General features: G+C 50.6%; 1 protein-coding gene across 1 annotated transcript in view; it reads right to left on the reverse strand.

The window, feature by feature from the left end:
• TSPEAR (thrombospondin type laminin G domain and EAR repeats) overlaps positions 1–19,883 on the reverse strand; it is a 158,443-nt gene that overhangs the window by 52,004 nt on the left and 86,556 nt on the right. The window contains exon 2 of the mRNA XM_047099097.1: positions 2,688–2,908. Within this exon, the coding sequence (XP_046955053.1) occupies positions 2,688–2,908 (221 nt within the window). The remainder of the gene's footprint in view (positions 1–2,687; positions 2,909–19,883) is intronic.

Here is a 19,883-nt window from a genome sequence, read left to right on the forward strand (position 1 = left end):
GACACACTTTAGAGATACAGCTAGACTGGAAGTAAAAGGATAGGAAAAACATATGCGAACAGCAGCCACAAGAAAATATTAATATTTACTAACATCAGATAAAGTAGACTTTAAAACAAAAATTGTTACTAGAGACAAAGAGGGATATTTTATAATGATAAAAAGGTCAATCCATGAGGAACATGTAACAATTATAAACACATACGCAAATAATAACTGAGTACCAAAATAGACAAAGCAAAAGCTGACACACATAAAGGAAAAAAATAGACCATTCAATAACATTAGTTGAAGACCTCAATATCCCAATTTCAACAATGGAAAGAACAACTGGTGAGAAGATCACCAAGGACATGAAGAGTACTGTAAACTAGCAAGACCTAATGGACATCTGTAGGACACCCCAACCAACAACAGCAGAATGTACGTCCTTCAGTAACGCACATGGCACATCCAATAGGACAGAGCATAGGCTAGGCCATAAACAAACGCCAGTACGTTAAAATGGATACAAAAATGCAAAGTATGTTCTCTGACCACAGGGGAATGAAATTAGAAATTAGTAACAGAAAAGAAATTGGGGGAATTCATAAATAAGTGGATACTAAACAACACACTCCTGAATAACGAAAAGGTCAAAGAAGAATTCAAAAGGGAAATCATAAAATACTTTTAGGGGCACCAGGGTGGCTCAGAAGGTTGAGCGTCCGACTTCAGTTCAGGTCATGATCTCATGGTCTGTGGGTGGGAGCCCTGCATCGGGCTCTGTGCTGATAGCTCAGAGCCTGGAGCCTGCTTCGGATTCTGTGTCTCCCTCTTTCTCTCCCCCTCCCTGCTTGTGATCTCTCACTCTCTTTTTCAAAAATAAATTTTAAAATTTTTAAAAATTAAAAAGATACTTTTAAATGAATGAAAGTGAAGATCGAAATACTAGAACTTACAGGATGCAGCTTCTTAGAGATTTACAGCTGTAAGTTGCTATATTCCACTTTAAGACATGGCAGGCAAGCAGAAGGAAGGAAATGATAAAGATCAGACCATAAATAAGTTAAACAGAGAATGGAAAAATAATACAGAAACGTCAATAAAGCCAATAAAACTGGTTCTTTGAAAAGATCAATAAAATTGACAATCCTTCAGCTACATTGATCAGGGAGAGAGAGACAGACGGAGAGACAGAGAGAGAGAAGACTCAAATGGTGAGAATCAGAAATGACAGAGAGAACAGTGCTGTCAGCCTTTACAGAAACAAAGAGGATTACAGAGAAATGCTATGAACAACTGTGTGCCGAGAAATTATATACGTTAGATGAACAAATCCTTAGGAACAAAGTAACTGTCAGACTGGTACTCTAGAGGCTGTAGAACATCATTTTGTTGCATTAAAGAAAATATAAATCCGTGGGAAAACACCCCCGTTTTAAGGATGAGAAGACCTGGGGCGCCTGGGTGGCTCAGTCGGTTAAGCGTCCGACTCTTGATTTCGACCCGTGTTCGGGTCATAATCTCACGGGTTTGTGGGTTCTAGCCCTGCTGCGGAGCCTGCTTGGGATTCTCTCTCTCCCTCTCTCTCCCTGCCCCTCCCCTGCTCCCTCCCTCCCTCTCTCAAAATACATAAGTAAACTTTAAATACAACATAAAGAAAGCCACTTGTATAAAAGCTGTTTCCCGGAGTGATGTAATTTGAGTCCCCCGGGTAGCGCGATCTCGGTGATAGGACGTGTTCACCACATGCTGTACTTAATCCCCTACGTAGAAGCACTAGGATAAAAGACGTTTCTGCAACACAAGTTTTACCCGAAGAAATAATCACTGAGCAGAGCAGAAAGTAAGAGATGAAGTGGACAGCACAGCCAGTCCGTGGGCGGTACACACATCAGAGTCGTCCAGAGTAGAGTCCTTGCGTCCAACTATTGGAGTTGTGTTCAGGACAGTAGCTGACAAGACAGAGGCTTTACGCTGAGAAGTGGAATTTATGTAAAGCAGAAGAAAACAGAAATTACAGAAAGGGGAAAATGCAGCGAATGGAGTAGAAAACTCGGCGGGCTTGACGGCAGGAAAGAGAGGGGCTTTCGTGAGCAGACGTCACTGACCCATCGGGGAGTGTCGCCTTCCACAGCACAAGCCAACAAGGACCGTGACTGGGGGTGGAAGGGCCCTCCTTTCCTAACTGAGGACTCTGACCTGGTCACACACCTATGAAGTGCACTGTCCTGGGCCCCACGGGGAAGCAGCAACGGGCCCCTGGGGGCCCCACCTTGGGGGGCTTCCAGCCTGGTGGGGGGATGGGAATATTAGCTGGATCTGAGGTGGATGAAACCCCAGATCGCAGGTAACCACGTCCAAAAGGGCCTGTTCTTACCGTTTTATTGTCTACATTTCCCGTGAAGAGACGGCAAAGTAAAAACTCTAAGCATCATCCCTAGCCTTCGACGGTTCAGCCCACCAGAAAAATTTCCATTGCAGGAATTACCGGTACGAATTCCCAGCAAACGGTGCCTCAGGTTCTTCTTGCACACACACTGTGACGGGGACCTCACTACCTACCGAGTCCGGCCACTCTTGACCCTACAGATACCGTAGGAGCCTCTGGCTGGAGCCTGGCCACAGTCTGGAGCGGCCGTGCCCGCTGTACGCGGGGGCAGTGAGGACATCACAAAGGAACATGAGTAAAAAGCATCACTGACCTTAGGGGGAAGATTGGGAACTTTCAAGGTTATGACGATCGAAAATTCTTCAGGGAAGAGGTCGCATTGGAAGAAAATCCTCGATGCGGGGAAGCTCATGGCGTGGGGGGCGGCGGCCGAGAGCTGGAGTCCTCGCACGCCATTCGCCTGTGTCACCCTGATTCCGCCCGCAGCGCCATTTGGAGGGAGGGCCTCTGCCAGGATGTCCAGGGGGCGCAGGTCTGTGTCAGGGAAACCACACGTGGGTTATGCGGGTGCTTACGGGGTGCCTGGCGCGGCAGGCTCTGAACCCTCATGGGGCCCCTACGAGTTTCCCCTTGAACCAGTGGGGAAACTGAGGCCCCGAGGGTTAAGACGGCAGTTGAGTCTGTGGCGACCCCTCCCCTCTCCGCCAAACCCCGGAGCACATCCCGTGGCGCCACTGTTTCCCAGTTGATAGCCGAGCCCTGTGCTGGGCGAGCCAGGGGACAGAGGACGGACGAGTCCCCTCGGGGGCTGGGCCTCAGGAGTTCAGGGACCCTGGAACGTGGAGCATGGCATTTCCTGTGGCCTCAGCGGGGCTCCGTGACTCGTGTCCCCGCGTGCTGTGGAAGGTAGGGCCGCCGTGGGACGGGCACTGCTCCTCACACAGCCTGCAGAGGGGCAGACATGCTCCCGGAGAGCCTCCGTCCTACAGCTCAAGGTCGTCAGAAACATAGCTGAGGGGCTGGCCTGCCTCAGCTGAGGCCAGATGATGGAAAAGGAAAATGGGGAGCCCGGAGGGGGGCACCTGTGCCCAGAGAGGCTGTTTCTGGACCAGCTCACAGGGCCCGGCCTCCAGAAGGGAGGTGCCGGCTTGGAGTAGAGCCCGTGGCTGCCGCCCGGACCCTTCCCGACCCGGCCACGCGAGGTCAGCGGGCAATGACAGTGGAGGCTGACCTGAGGTCCAGTGTGGTCTGTCGCAGGTGTCCCTCCCTCCGTCCCTACAGGAGCCATGGTCCCTTGATTCAGTGCCTTCCAGGAGGGAGAAGCTTCCCTGGGACAGGAGGCCCCATGACCGGGGTCTTGAAGGGCTTTCTGTGCCGTCGCAGCCTGGCGAGGCCCACGGCATACACCCGCTTGCATTGGTCTGGGACATAGTGACCTGTGTCCTCTCCCAAGTGCAAGGCCTGTCCAGGACGGACACTGTGGTACCTCCATTTCCCCAGAAGTGTGTGGCCGGCCCCTGGCCTATCGTCGTTGCTGGATAAATGTCTGCCACACTGATGTGAACTGGGCAGGGAAAGCGGGGTACCCTGCAGAGGGTCTTGAACATGGGTTGTGCCTGCCGCCACAGGCTGAGAGCCTCGAGGGACACAGGCTGTGTCCGCCGCTCATGGTGAGGGCGTGGGCAGAGAAACAGCGGCAAGAGTAGTTTGTAGCAGGTGCTGGGCCCAGGAACCCGGACCGCCTCCCGTGAGCACACAGCGCCACTTTGGGTTCGTGGCTGGCTCCAAGTAGATGGACGTTCGGCCGTCACTGACCGGTCCTCTGGTTTACCAGGGGAACAGCTCTTCAGAGCAGGGTCGCCGTCACCAACAAAACCCAGAAAACTTCAGCGGTGACTGCCGCCCCTCTGGCTGGCTCTGTCCTCACGGGCGCTCGGCACCTTTCCTGTTGTACGGGTTCCGAGCCCAGTCCCCGCTGGCAGGGACAGACGGCTAAAATTTGGGGACGGTTGCCAGCTTCCAGGCGCCCCTGCGGGCTACGTCCACCTCATGCACACCTGGCCCAGGCTGGTGTCGCACAGAGGACGTGACCGATTCCCTGTGCCTGGAAAAACCTCGAAGGCCTTGATCAGGGTGCAGAGGAAGGGCACCCAGCCCTCTGTCTGCTCTCTGAATGTGGGTGAGGACACCAGGTGACCAGTCAGAGTGGAGAGCTCCTTCCCAGCGAGGCTGGGGAACATCACTCCCTCTCCTGAGTCACATGGCCACCCACCGCAGTCACACCGGACCAGACCCCAGCAGCCGGGGCAGACGTACACCTACAGTTCTCAGGCAGCCCACAGAATAATCCAGAAAACCCAGGGACACCCTCCCTTAGGGGTTGAACCAGTGATCCTCCTTGAAGCAAGGGCTCTGGCTCGGGGGGGTGGGGGTCTGGGGTCACTTCCAGCCTGTTGGGGGACGACATGATCACGACTCCCCATTTCTGTGAGAAGCAGAGTCTGGAGGCAGCACCAGCGAGAATGGTGGGTGGCGACTGATGCATCTGAGAGGGGCTTTGCTGTTCCCCAGTTGGACCCCCTTCTGAGGACAGGGCAGGCTGAGCTCGCAAACCCTGCCCCCGCCCTGGGCCAGCAGCCCCGTCAGAGGCCACCCCCTGCAGGGCTGAGCAGCCAGGTGGCCTGGGGCCAGGACCCGTGAGGATAGGGCACATTTCCCCCCCTCGGATCAGAGGGACCTGAGAAGCAAAGTCTGAGACAGGAGTTCAGAGGACAGGCACCAGGTGCAAAGAAGAAACGACAAGACAGCGAGTCGTGCGCGTGTGGTCCGGAGTCGGGGAAGACGGGTCCCAAGCGCTGCTGGGTTGCAGCACTGAGTGCCATCAGGACTTGGGGGCCAGGCGGAGGGGGCAGAACGATGGGCACCCAGTATGGATACTCCGGCTCCCTAATGCCCCCAGCAGGACACCGAGCAGGGCTGTGCCCCCGGGGCTCACAGGAGGGGAGCGCGGAGCAGCCATTGCAGTGGGGACCATGGACCTCCCACGCTGCCCAGGAGCATGGAGCACGACCCAGATCACACCTGCCCCCCCCACCCCCTCCACGCCCCCCACCCCCCATGGGTTTCACCGTCAGATCCCTGCCGGTCGCTGGTCAGGAGGAAGCGTGTGCACGGCGCGTGGGGGCCAGTGGGGCGCGAGAGGGGCCTGAACCGGGTCGGGAGGACAACGACGGATGCCTCTGGGGGGTGCTGTGAGGAGGGGCGGGTATATCAGCATTGTCACTATTGTTCCCGTGTTACAAATGGCACGTGGAGAGCCGGGAGACCGTCGGCTTCTTGGAAAGAGCGGCGCTAGAACTCCCTCCTGGAGAAGGGTCTGCGTCCCTCAAGGGTCTGCACGCCAAGGGCAGGGGTCACCCCTGAGGCAGCTGTGGGGGGGGGGGCAGGGTCCCAGACCGACTGTAGGGAGGAGACTGGCATCTCAGGGGTGGGGGCGAGCCTGGGCTCCGGGACCTAACCCTGACGAGGCCTGGGGCAGGAGGGGCACCAGGGTCGGACTCCAAGTCCTCTGGGGTTGTGTCTGGGTGGGGCCCCTGGGGGGTGCGAGGCTCTAAGGAAACACTGTGCCCCACGATCACCCCCCAAAACGCCGAGAGACGCTGGGTGCACGGCCCGGCCGGCCGGTTGAGGCCGAGGCCCCACCAGGCTCTGGCCCCTCGTTCAGGACACGCGCGTCTGCCACCAGGCAGGCCGTCTGCACCCAGGACGGGCCTCGGCCCGGCTGCGCCCCGGACACAGGCAATCAGGGTGCGTCAGCAGCACGGGGAGCCCCGAATCTAGCTGATCCCCCCGGGAGCCCTTCCCTCCCTCCGTTGTTTGGCTAAAGAGCCTCTTCCTGGGCCCCCTCCCCCCACTGCCATGCAGACGCGCAGGCTCCGCCGCGACACACGCTCGGTCCGCGGCCCCCGGGTCTCCACCCTCGCCCCGCGTGCCGTCTGCAGGCGCGGGCGGGGAGTTCCTGCCTCCCTGGAGGTGTTCCCGCTGGAGGCAGGGAGGAGGGGTGACCGAGTCTACGAGAGGCAGAGCCACCGCAGGACACTCAGACGCACACGGAGACGCTCGGCAAGTTAGTTCTAACCAGCGGACACACACGCACCGCAGCGCCCTCCTCCGCCCGGAGGCTGCGTACGCGTGCGGGCCGCGACCCCGCCGCGTGCCGACCGTGACCACATCTCGTGCAGAATGTGACCACGCTACGTGCCCATGGCCACGGGACCCCGACTCCCGGCCTCCACAGCGGCCGGCCCCGAAGCCGTCGGCCCAAAGGAGCCGGGACTTGGCGGACGACTGACCCCCTCCCCCAACCCCTAACCGCTCACGTCGGAGGCCGGGCTTCGCCTTGGCTGCCTGCAGCTTCCCCACCCCACGGTCTCCGGGCTGCCCGGAGCCTCTCTTCTGCCCCTATGACTTCCCTCCCTCCCCGGCTCGGAGTCTGCCAAACCCGGTGCTGGTGGGGGGGGGGGGGGGGGCCCTGTCACAGCCAGCTTGGAAGAAACAGCCCCTGCTTCTTCTCATTTAGGGGGTCTTCCTTTACTCTACAGAGGCTTCTTGAAAGCGCAGCTTCAGGGGTACTTGTCCTCAGGGTACTTACAATTTAGCGGTGGTAGCCACGAATACATGAACTCAAAACCGGCCACACGTAGGTCCTAAACGAGCCTCTAGATCTTAAGAGCCGTCCCACAACTAACTCACTGAAACTGAAACGCTCAGAGCCTCGGTTTTCTCATCTGTAAGATGGGAAGGTGGGGGCGTCCCCCGTCAGGGACCCAGCTGAGCCGCTGGGTGGGTGAGCCGGTAACAGCAGCAAGGCAAAGCGGACAAGCAGTGAAGGCTGTCATCACTCACTGCGGTAGTCTGAGCCAGAGGCGAAAACCAGAGGAAGCACGGACTGCCCCCCCCCCCCAGGGAAAGGCATGTGGTGGGGGTCATGCCCAGGAGCCCAGGATGAAAGCCTCCCGTGGTTCCAGGAGTCCTGGAGTGGGGAGGAGCGGGAGGGAGGGTTGGGCATGAAGCACCGGGTACTGAGTCGGGGGGGTGGGGAGTGGCTTCCAGGCATCCCACGAGGAGGCCTCTGATGGCGGCGCCAGGGCTAGAAATGCACATGTAGTCGGAGCATGGCTGGCGGGCCTGGGTCCCTGCTGCAGTTTCCCCAGGATGGCAGTGCCCTGGCTGTGTCCCAATCCCGGTGTGTGGCGGGGCTTTCTCGTGCCGCCCGCCGGGTGAAGCCTTCGTGATTGACTGCGGCTGGGCTGATAGGTCACGCATAGGATTTCTGGCCCGGAGCCAGGCCCTTCATGCTCCAGAACTGTTTCCTGGGAGGGCTTTCTGTACTGGAGCCCGTCAAGACCCAGGTTATTCGGGAGAGGCCACCTGCGTCGGCTGGCAGTGCAGGTGTGGGCCACAGCTCCTCAGCCAGCTGGACCCTGACACTCTAGATGGCCTCCAAGAAGGGGGGCTCCCCCACTGCGGTGGGAAAGGAGGCAGAACTCAATGGCCAAGAAAGTCCCCCTTACTCTGGGGATTTCATTGATTTAAATTGTGTGCCCAGAGCCCAGGAGAAGTTTATTTCCAGGAATTTAGGTTGGGGTATTATAAGTGTTGCTCTGTGGGACAGGAAGATTGTATAGCCATCATCACAAATCAGGCCAGTTTGGGCCTAAGAAGAGGCAGGTGGACCCATGCAGACAAGAGAGGAGAATTCAAATGCCCACGGGTCAGTAGTCCGCGTGGATCAGCAGGGAGGGAAGGGCATTCAAGAGAGGGTGACGGTAGGGGCGCCTGGGTGGCGCAGTCGGTTAAGCGTCCGACTTCAGCCGGGTCACGATCTCGCGGTCCGTGAGTTCGAGCCCCGCATCGGGCTCTGGGCTGATGGCTCGGAGCCTGGAGCCTGTTTCCGATTCTGTGTCTCCCTCTCTCTCTGCCCCTCGCCCGTTCATGCTCTGTCTCTCTCTGTCCCAAAAATAAATAAACGTTGAAAAAAAAAATTAAAAAAAAAAAAAAAAAAAGAGAGGGTGATGGCAAGGCTGGGTGTCTGTGGGGAGAAAACCAGGCTGACTCCTCCCTGAACAGGACGTGTAGTCGTCCCTCCCAGGACGTCCCTCCCTCCCCCTCCCAGGAGGGCGGACGGTGAACGTTCCAAGTTGGAGGATTGGTGGCTATCTCTGTGACTTTGGGGTACAGATGATTCCCCAAACAAGCTCAGTAAACGCGAGCCATTAGAAAGAAGCCGGTACATTTGCTCACGTCACACCACGGGCAAAGCCAATAGTCCCGGCACGGAACAAGAAAGGTGTCTGTCACACCAAGAAAGGTACAGAAGGAACAGGAAGCCCCTGAAAACCAACAAGGAAGACATAGGAACAATCTTCACCAAAAAACACCCAACAACAGGGGCGCCTGGGTGGCGCAGTCGGTTAAGCGTCCGACTTCAGCCAGGTCACGATCTCGCGCTCCGTGAGTTCGAGCCCCGCGTCGGGCTCTGGGCTGATGGCTCAGAGCCTGGAGCCTGTTTCCGATTCTGTGTCTCCCTCTCTCTCTGCCCCTCCCCTGTTCATGCTCTGTCTCTCTCTGTCCCAAAAATAAATAAACGTTGAAAAAATAAAAAAAAAAAAATTCAAATTAAAAAAAAAAAAAATACCCAACAACAGCAACAAAAACAAAGGTAGGCAACCTAGAAAAGAAGAAACCCAAAGGGCTCACATATGATGAAATACTCAAGTCAATAAGGAGATTAATGCAAATTAACCCTAATAAAAGACCACTTTTCTCCTGTTATACTGGTTAAAAAAGGAAATAGGAAAACAATGTAAAGACGGAGCGGGAATAGGAAAATGACTCATGTCCCTTTTGTGTGTTCAAACCTGCTTTTCTTAACTTGTTTTAAAGGAAGTCGAGGGATACGGAAGAGGTTGACACACTGGGCTTTGAGCGGGACCCTGAGGCTCTCTGGGGCTGCAGCACGGACACATCCAAAACCGGCGAAGGCAAAAGCAGTGTGGCAGTTGGACCACTGCACTTTCAGGGAGGCGCCAAAATAGCAATGACACCGAGAATAACCTCGAAAAGGCATAACAGAGTGCCCGTGGCCGGCCAGAGCTAAGCCCTCTACGCACATCGACACTTTTCAATCCATGTTCATCCGCTTCAGTCTCCCGCCAAAGTCTGCTTTAACTCCTTGGGTTCAAGGGTACTCAGCGTGCACGTTGCCCAAAGGGTCAAGTAGACGGTACAGCAGGGACTGGGGCCTTTGCGCCCAGCTCTCCTGAGACCTGTGTGTCCCAGAGCCTCTGTCATTGGCCTTTCAGAGGCTCAGTCTCCTCCTTAGTAATAGGGAATGGTATCCCCCTTCCTTGCAGGGCTGTAGGAGGGATTGGAAATACTGCCTGGCAGGTAGAAGTCGCTCCCCAGAAATGGGCAGCCCCACAGCGACTGATCTGGAAACGGACTGCCTGCCCCTCACGAGGCAGTCAGCCCTGTGCTGGGCCAATGACAGAGGCTCTGGGACACGCAGGTCTCAGGAGAGCTGGGCGCAAAGGCCCCAGTCCCTGCCGTACCGTCTGCTTGACCCTTTGGGCAACGTGCACGCTGAGTACCCTTGACCCCAAGGAGGGTTCTGTGGGAGGATGGAGCTGCCTGCAGGAAGGCAGGCTCCCAGGGCCGGCTAAGCAGAAGCCGAGTCACATCCACGTGGCTAGTACACAGCGTGGTGTTACATCCGCTTTGCCTAAATCGGCAATAGGGTATCCGGGGTGCCTTAAGCAGCTGACACAGAAAAATACACACACAGCTGGAACGAGTCCACATGCTGGACCCACACTTGCCAGCCCCAACCCGGAACCTTCTCTTCCCTCCTTTCCCCAGTGTTGTCCATTAGGTATAGCGACTGCCCGGCCTCAGTGGACACACGGACATTCAGGAGGCGAAACGCGGGTCACGTATCACACAGACCGCAAGGCTGGCATGGGGACAAGCGGGTTTGGTCTGAGCTCTTCCCGAGACAGGATGCTCAGCTGCCCGCAGGGCCCCACCCACAGAACTTGTCCCTATTGATGCAAGATGCCACCTCCAATCTCCTCTGCCAGGAGCTGAGAGGTGGGAGAGGCGAACATGAAGGGGCAGTCCCTGCCCCCCGGGGACCTTTATAATAAAAACACTGCTCTCCCCCGCCAGGCAAGATTATCTCTGCGATCGAGCCAGCTTCCCGTGTTCCCTTATCTCACGTCCTTCTGGCAAGTGAGAACAGGATGAGAGGCTGAATCTGGCTACAGTGGCCCCAGGCTGCAGGATGTGGAAAGTCCAAACCGCTCAGCACCTGGAGCTTCACCTGCCTTCCGATCCCGTTGTGTGCGACTCCTCCTTGATTCTATTAGCCTTCAAACGTGTGCACTGGGCCCAGGGATTCTGGAATCGGAGCCGGAAAGGGCTGACCTATCAGGGCTATTGGCACAGGGAGGACCGGTAGCGTGCGGCTAGAGGAGAAGGAAGTTTATGGAACTAAGTGCTCCATTAGACGAGAAGACGGGTATCAGACCGACCAACTAACTTGGATTTAAGAAACTTGAATGCAGAAGGATAAGTTAATGTAATTGTATGTAATGTAACTCAGAGGAAGTGAAAACAAGACAAACAGAGGAAATCAATTGAAATCAAAGCTGCTTCCTTGAGAAGATGAATAAAATTGATAAGCTTCCAGCCAGACTGACAAGGGGGAAAAAAACAAGAAGAAATAACTTACCAATATCGGGAGCAAAAGAGGGATATTACCAACCATTTTCCACAAATTAAAAGGTTAAGGAGGGACCTCCACAAACAACGTTATGCTTATATATCCAAACCCTGTGTGAAATGGACCAGTTCCCGAGTAGGCACAAATTCCTGAAACTCATTCAAGAAGAAAGATGACCAGAAAGTCCTGTATCTGTTAAAGAAAACTCCAGTTTCTTAGGAAATTCTCCCAGATATTTAAAGAAGAACAAACACTGACTCTACACAATCTTTTCTAGAAAGTAGAAGAGGAGGAACCCTTGCCAACTCCTTTCGCGGGGGCAGCACTATCAAAATTGAAGACCTTGCAATAAAAGAAAACTACAGACCTGTATCCTCATCACAGCAGACATGAGAATCCTGGATAAAATGTTAGCACATCAAATCCAGCAACATATAAAAAGGACAATCATCACAACCAAGTGAGGTTTACCTAGGAATTCAAGACTGGCTCAAAATTCAAAAGTCAATTAATGTGAGTACACGGAACCTCTCTGTACTGGCTTTGCAATTTCCTGTAAATATCAAAATAAAAAGCATTAATAACCAATTAACGTAATTCACTGTATGAAGAGACTGATAAAGAAAATGACGCAATCATCTCAACAGGTACATGAAAAGCATTCCATGAAACCCAACATCCATTCAGGATAAAATCTCTCAGTGGTGAGAGGGAGCTTTATAGCCTGAGAAAGCTAATCTAGACAAAACCACCACGACCACGGTCCAACTGGCATGAATATTGAACGCCTCCCCCCAAGACCAGGGATGTGCTAGTGTGCACACCCACACCTCCTCGCTTGGCCCACTGGAGCCCAGCATCAACGAGCCCATCTAGCTCCGGATCTTGGCTTCTAAATGCCATCATCCGCTGAAAGAACCAGGACTCCCTGGAGAAGGGGTGGGTTGTAGGGAGGGGACGGGGAGAATTCGAGAAGAGCTGGGACCAGAAGTGAGATGTTGGAAAGCTGCAGGTGTGCTGAAAGGTACAAGAGCCAAATGAAGGAGGTCCCAATGGTCAAAGCTGGGACAATTCGGACAACAAAATAAATGATGATGATACTGGATTATAACTCAAATAATACAACAAATACTCTCTAAGTCACATTGAAATGAATAAAAACATGTAAAGAAGTGGAAGAGAAGGGGCAACTCCTCCTTATAGAAGGATTTCAGTTAATAAGTGGAGGTGGGATGGGGAAGTGGAAACTCACCATCAGAATACCACAGGGACCTTGTTGCAGGCACAGTCCCCAGAGGGACGCTAAAATCATTGGACAAACGCGGTATCTGCGAAGTTTCATAGAACCTCCCCCACCACAAATATTTATCAACTACAAAGGGAAATATAACCATATCCCCCGTGACAAGACACATCAACATCATGTGCCCTTGTTTCACTGTGGGATTCTTTCCCCCAATATAATAACCTTGGTCTAGTTGTGACAAAACCTCGGACGACCCTAAATTTCTACAAGACACCTGGTCAGGGCTCTTCAAAACTGTCAAGACAGAAAGGATAAGGAAAGACCAAGAAACTCTCAGACTGAGTCTTCCCTACAAGACTAGGGAGACCTTACAAATGCAGCGTGGGGTCCCGGACCAGAGAGGGGACATTTGTGGGAAGTGGGTCTGTCCTCTAGTGACTAGTAACGTGCCAACGTTGACTTCTAAGTCCCCAGGAGGGTGCTGAAGCCCTAACCTCCGGTACCCGCAGATGTGACCTTAGCTGGAAAGGCGGTCTTCGTAGAGGATCAAGATGCATTGAGGTCATTGGGGGAGAGGGATCCTAATCCAACACGACCTGGTGTCCTTGTAAAATGAGCGAATGTGGATGCAGACAGGCACCCTGGGAGGGTGCCGTGTGCAGATGCAGGCAGAAATCGGCAGATGCTTCTACAAGCCGAGGAACCCCCAGATTGCCAGCGAACACCAGAAGCTGGGAAAGCACGGGACAGGTTCTCCCTCGTGGCCTCAGGAAGAATCAACCCTGCCGATCCTTGATCTCAGACCCCCAGCCTCCAAACGGTGAGAGAGCGAATCTGTTGTTTAAGCCACGGTCTGTGGTGCTTCGTTACTGTGACCGACTGAGCGCCACATACAAACCATGACTCCTCGCTATTTAGAAACCAAATAACCTGCCAAGCACAGAGGCGCATGACCGTGCTCAGCCAGCAGGGCACTCCGCGGAAGCACTGGCCCCAGACCAGGACCTAGGACCCAGCACCCAACACACAGGGATTCTACCTTGGCCCCCGGTGACCCCTGCTAAAACAACAAGAAACCACACTCCGCCCCCAAGTTTTCTTTCTCGAACTAAACACAGAGAAAGACTCCCAAGCCAATTTCCTGAGTTCTGTGAACGGAGCAAGGACCTCTGGAAGGAAAACAGCGGTGGCTGGTTCTGCAAGGAACCAACATTCAAAAATCTTGGCACCCAGGGTGGGAGGGTGTGGGGAGCCTGCTGCTAGGACAGCACAAGCCAGGAGGGTGTGAAGAGAAAACCAGAGAACCTGGCACACACTCGCATTAGGGGTTTTCATCTCTGTATTGCCTGAAATCCTCTCACATGCCCCACTGATATCGCCGCCCAGGGGTGTAATCTGTTGCTTACATCCTGTGTGAGCAGAGATATTTTCCTCACCCTCTCTGGGCTTTTGCGTCCTCCCCATGGGCAGATTAATAGGACTCATGCCTACGATATTTACAAGGACTGGTAATAATGGCAAAGGGCAAGCACATTCTGATCACTGAACGTGTGGGGCACAGGTGGATTGGTCAGAACACGAAGACACTGTCATGATTTCTGGGTATTTTAGCAGTGTTTTAAAAATTATGTTTGGAATACTGATGTGTTGGAGTCCTTGCAGGAAGTACCGATTCTCTTCCAACGATTATAAAATCAAAAAGGATTTTAAGTGAAGGTGTCCAAGAGTTGCCTACAACTTGACCGCAGAAGAGGCAGAGATTGTCCGGGATACCAGAGTACCCACCATGTCGAAAGCCTGGTTCCAGGATGGATGAGAATGTTCATCACACAGGTTTTCAGCCACCAGCTCAGTGTGCCAACTGTAATACATGGGACAAGAGGGTAAAGATCATCCAAAGATTGAGAATTCTGGGGGAGAGTCTTCTTTAAAATGAAGTGCTGCTCCCCTGCTGTGGCCCAGCAGAGATGGCCATTCGTGATCAAGGCAATCAGTGTGCTTGCCGAAGTCAACTCTGAGTGCAGAAAGTAATTTGCTAGGCAGGGAGCAGACCTCACCAAGATATCCAACGCTGTTACCCATTTCCATTGGCCATTTGGGTGGCGCCTCATCTCATGAAGAATTCGTTTACAAAAAACAAAACTCTCTTCATTGGTCTTTCATTCACTAAGAGATATTATTTCAATTTCTAACTTAGCGACAATACAAATGTTGGTGACTCGAGAGACAAAGACAGTGACTAGAGGTCGTATCTACCCCCCTTGAATAACTGGTGCTTCTCACTAGGCACAGAGACCAGCACCTTTGGGATGCCCCCTGTCTGCATCCTCAGAGCCTAGAACAAAGACCTAGTGTTCCCACGCCCTTGAACGGACCCTGATCTGTGAAATTCATTATCACCAGGTGAAGCACTTCCTTAGCTTGTTTTGGACCCTTACAGACCAGTCTGATTGAATATATTTAACCTGGAGAATTTGTAAGGCCCATAACTAAGCACATGCTTCTGCCTCTAAGACTGGCTTCAGACTCTTTACACATGTCCCATTTCTCCCCAGAAATGCCCTCTGTTCATTTACTCACTAGAAACCATCAGCAATGCCAGGACGAAAGTCCAAGCATCTCCCTTGACCACTCTTACCCACAAGATTCTTAGCTGTGAATCTGGATTTTGCCTCCACATATGGGGCCCTCAGTTGGGGCTTGATATACTTACCATGGGGTATGTGCAAACAGGACTCCACTGAACCTTGGTTGGGATGTGGGGTTGGTGATGTTTCTCATGGAGCTTGGAACCCCAGAAAAGTTAGGCTGAGGCTCCGGCACCCATTATGAGAGTTCTACAGGGAGACTGTTGGTTGCATGCTCCAGTTCTGGGCAGCAGGTATGTGTCAGTTTGGAATTGAGACTAGCTGGAGCATTTCCCAGAGTGAAAAAGGCAGACTCAGTTTCAGAGTCAGGAAAGATCTTGAATAGTCAAAGAGGGAAGCAAGGGATTGACTAGAAAAGAAACAGCAGTCTCAAAAACAAGGAGTGGGGCTTTGCTTTGGGTCACGATGGACCTGATTTGTCCTCCCACCTTAAATAAGTAGAAGATGGGACAAAGGATACAAGAAACCCATTTTCAGACATTGGACAACTGACAGTGCAGAACTTGGATCCCTGGGAGAAGAAAAGCAGAGGGGGTGAACCCTACGATTGCCCAGGCTCAAGGGCCAAGAGAGTCTCTAGGCCACAGTACATGGAGGGGAGTGCTATGAGCATTGTGTTTTGTCGAGCTAAAGAGGGGGAAATCAGGGTCAAGGAGGCTGAGGCGCTGGGAATTTACGAGGGCAGACACAAGAGAAGAGGCAAATATACAGCAAAAGCCTCCATGGGAACCCCCTGAGACCACTGTTGATACCAAGCCATTCATTCAGAGCTCAGAACCCCATGAGGCTGGACAGTAATAACCATGGAGCTCGAAGGTGAACAATTCCCAGAGCTTATGCAAGGCTGAGAGACACTGGAGTTCCAAAAAACCAGAGTGGAGAGACCTCATTGAGTACCAGAGACATTCAGTACAGATCCCAGAAATCACATAATAGTTGTGCTAAACCCGCCTGAGAATAAAGGCCTCTCTAGATCTGCTGTAACAAAATGTAGAAACAAGCATAGAAGCATCACAATTATCAAGCCGTCCCACAGGTGGTAACTGCCAGACAGAACAAAGCCCAGCACTCCTTAAAAGAAGGAAACAAAGTACGACAGTCAACAGTATGACAACATTATTTACTTGAAATCCAGAAACCAATAAAAATTGCTAGAAACATTAAGAAGAGGAAAATCTAACTCATAATCAAGAGACAAAACAGTTTATAGAAATAAACCCAGAAATAACAGTTGATGGAATTAGCAGACAAGGTAGTAAAAACAACTACGATAAATATGTTCGAGGATTTCAAGGAAAAAATGAACACAATGAGGAGAGAAATGTAAGGTACAAAAGAGAACTGAATGGAGCTCCAAGAGCTGGAAAACATAATATTAACAATAAAAAATTTAAAGGATGAGTTTACACTCAGTGTAAGGATTACTGACCTAGAAGACATAATCAGAGAAATTACCCAAAACAAAAGACAGTAAGAAAAAAAAATTAAATTAACAGAGCCTCAGTGATATGAGGAACAATATTAAGTGGTCTAACATACATATAATTAGAGTACCTGAGAAAAAGTTCAGGTGGTGGGAGACAAAAAATATTTAAAGAGATAATGAACAAATAACTCTTCCAAATTTGATGAAATTGAGAAATATATGGAAAACTTGAGAAACAATATATACTAACATGACCTTGTTGACATTTATTCCATCCAACAACAGTAGAGTTCACATTTTTTCAAGTGTATATAGAACATTCACCAAAATAAATCGTATGCTGGGCCATAAAACAAGTCTTAGTATATTTAACAGGATTGAAATCATACCGAGAATGCTGTTTGACCACAACAAAATCAGAAATCATGAACAGAAAGATATCTGGAAAACTGAAAAATATTTGGATATTAAATAACAAACTTCAAAATAGTCCATGAGTCAAAGAAGAAATCACAATGGAAAATTGGAAATATTTTAAATAAAATAAAAATAAGCTTTATGGAATGCAACTCACACAATATATAGAAGGAAATGTGTAGGCTTTATTTACATTAGAAAATAAGGAAGGTCTATAATTATCTAAGCTTCTACCTTAAGAAGCTACAAAAGAAGCACAATTTGAACCCAAAATAAGTAGAGGGAAGGAAATAATTGAGAAGTGTAGAAATCTACCAAATAGAAAATGGACAAACAAGAGACAAAATTAATAAACCTAAGTCTAATTTTTTGAAAGATCACCAAAATTGATAAATTTCTACCTTGACCACTCAAGAAAAAGAAAAGAAAGAAAGAAAGGGAAATAAATTAACAATATCAGGAATAAAGAAAGGGTTATCACTAGAGATTCTATAGCCACTAAAAGAATGATAAAAGGGGTGCCTGGGTGGCCCAGTCGGTTGAGCGTCCAACTTCAGCTCAGGTCATGATCTTGCGGTTCATGAGTTCGAGCCCCATGTCAGACTCTGTGCTGACAGCTCAGAGCCTGGAGCCTGCTTCGGATTCTGTGTCTCCCTCTCTCTCTGTCCCTCCCCTGCTCATGCTCTGTGTGTATCTCTCTCTCTCTCTCAAAAATAAACATTAGAATTTTTAAAAAGAACAATAAAAGAAGAAGGCAATTTTATGCTGATACATTCAACAACTGAGGTGAAATGGACAAATAACTGGAGAGATATAAATTATAAATACGAATACAAGAAGATACAGAAAAACAAAATAGCCTTCTATCAGTTGAAGTAACTGAATTATAGTTAAGATCCTTCCCACCAAGAAAATACCAAGCCCAGTCCTAAGGAATATACAAAAAAGCTATTAGAATTCATAAGTGTAGTTACCAAGGTTACAGGATACAAGGTAAATACACACAAATTAATTAAATTTCTACATGTTAGCAATGAATACTTGCAAATGTAATAAATAAACCATTATCTAAAACATTGCAAAGTGAAGTGATAGAGAAACTTAACATATGTACAACATCTATCTACTAAAAAATGACAAAATATTATGGAAAAAAGTCATCCTAAGTGACTGGAAATATATACTCTGTTTATAAATTGAAAGACTTGGTTTTGTTAAAATATCACTTCCTTCCAAATTCACCTACAAGTTTAATGCAATTCCAATAAAAATCCCAGCAAGTTCTTCCTTAGAAAGCAATGAGCCGATTCTAAAATATATTCTAAAATCAATACAGAAATGTAACAGACCTAGGATAGCCAACCAATTTTGAAAACGGAAAGAGGAATTGGTCGACTAAGTGCTGGAATTCAAGACTTAATTTGAAGCTCCACTGATGGAGAGAGCATGTTGTTGGTGCAAGGACAAATGCAGAAGAAGATGAGAGAACAGCGTCCAGAAATAGATGCACACATACACATGGCCAATGGATTTTTTGGCAAGGATACTTCAATGGCGAAAGGATAGTCCTCTCGACAAATGATGCTCACCAACCAACAGCACATTCAAAAATTAACTAGAAAGGGATTATAGAAGTTGACATAAAAGTTAAAGCCATGGAGTTTCTAGAAATACGCACAGGACAAAACCGGCGTGACCCTGTGTGTAGACAAAGATTTCTCAGCACCACCGAAGAAAGGGAATTCATTGAATTTCATCAAAATTAAAGATGCCAGCCTCTCCAAAAGCACGGTCAAGAACATGCAAAGTCTAGCCACAGGTGGAGGAATTTGCAATATACATATATGACAAATGCATGGTACCTGGAATACATAAAGAACACTTAACAATTAATAAGGGTCGCCTGGGCGATTCAGTCAGACAAGCGTCTGACTTCAGCTCAAGTCGTGATCTCTCAGTTCGTGAGTTCCAGACCCGCGTTGGGCTTTCTGCTGACAGTGCACGAGCTTGCTTCAGACTGTCTCTCCTTCCCTCTCTCTCCTCCCCCACTCGCACTCTGTCTCTCTCTCTCAAAAAAGAATAAATAAACATTTAAAAAAATTTTTAAGTTGAACAATGAATAAGAACTCGAACAATCCAATTATGGAAAATGGGCAGAGGATTTGAACAGATGCTTCGCCGAATGGGAAAGAGGCAGGTGAGCCACTGACCTACCCCCACAGATCCGTCAGCAGGAGATGCAAATATCACTGTGCCCACTGCCCTGGCCACGGACCCAGTAAGCCTACCCCTAGGTATTGACCCAAGAGAGGTGAGAGCACACAGAGTCCAGGTGTTTACAGTGGGATCATCCATAATCATAAACACCTGGAGACACCCCGAATGTACTTCGATGGGTAAACAAACAACTGTGACACATCCATTCAATAAAACATGACCCTGCAATTAAAATGAATTCTCTGCGAGTATCCACAACAAAGGGACAAGTAAAGGAAGCCAGACCCCGGGCACGCATAGTGTTGCCTCTTCTCAAGGCACTCCTTTAGTAACACAGCAGAGCAGTGGTGCCCGGCTGTGGCCAGCGGTGGTGGCTGGGAAGGGCCACAAAGAAACCTTTGGAGGGAAATCTTGACACAAGTGGAGGGTGCAAGATGAAGACCTTTCTCAAAACTCGTCAAACTGAACAATGAAATAGGGTGCATCTGATTACATGTAAATTGCACCTCAAAAAGGCAATTTTAATGGAAGTATTAGCAAAACACTGGTAAGTGGGGAGAAGGGTTTGGGCAAGGAAAATGCAGCAGGCGGGGCATGAGGCATGGGGTGGAAGGTGGCAGGGTTTCAGGGAAGGAGATTGAGGTCCTGGGGACAGCAGCGGCTCCTTTCGTGGGTTCTGGCCATGGCCACAGCCACGGGGAGAGGAAGCAGCGCGGGGGCAGGGGGCCGACACCCAGTCCCCATGGGGGGTTCAGGAAGGGTGGAAGTCC

This window comes from Lynx rufus, unplaced genomic scaffold (genome assembly GCF_022079265.1).
Source record: "Lynx rufus isolate CCGP_SWC_20201006 ecotype Redwood Valley unplaced genomic scaffold, mLynRuf1.p SCAF_5, whole genome shotgun sequence".
Lineage (NCBI taxonomy): Eukaryota > Metazoa > Chordata > Mammalia > Carnivora > Felidae > Lynx > Lynx rufus.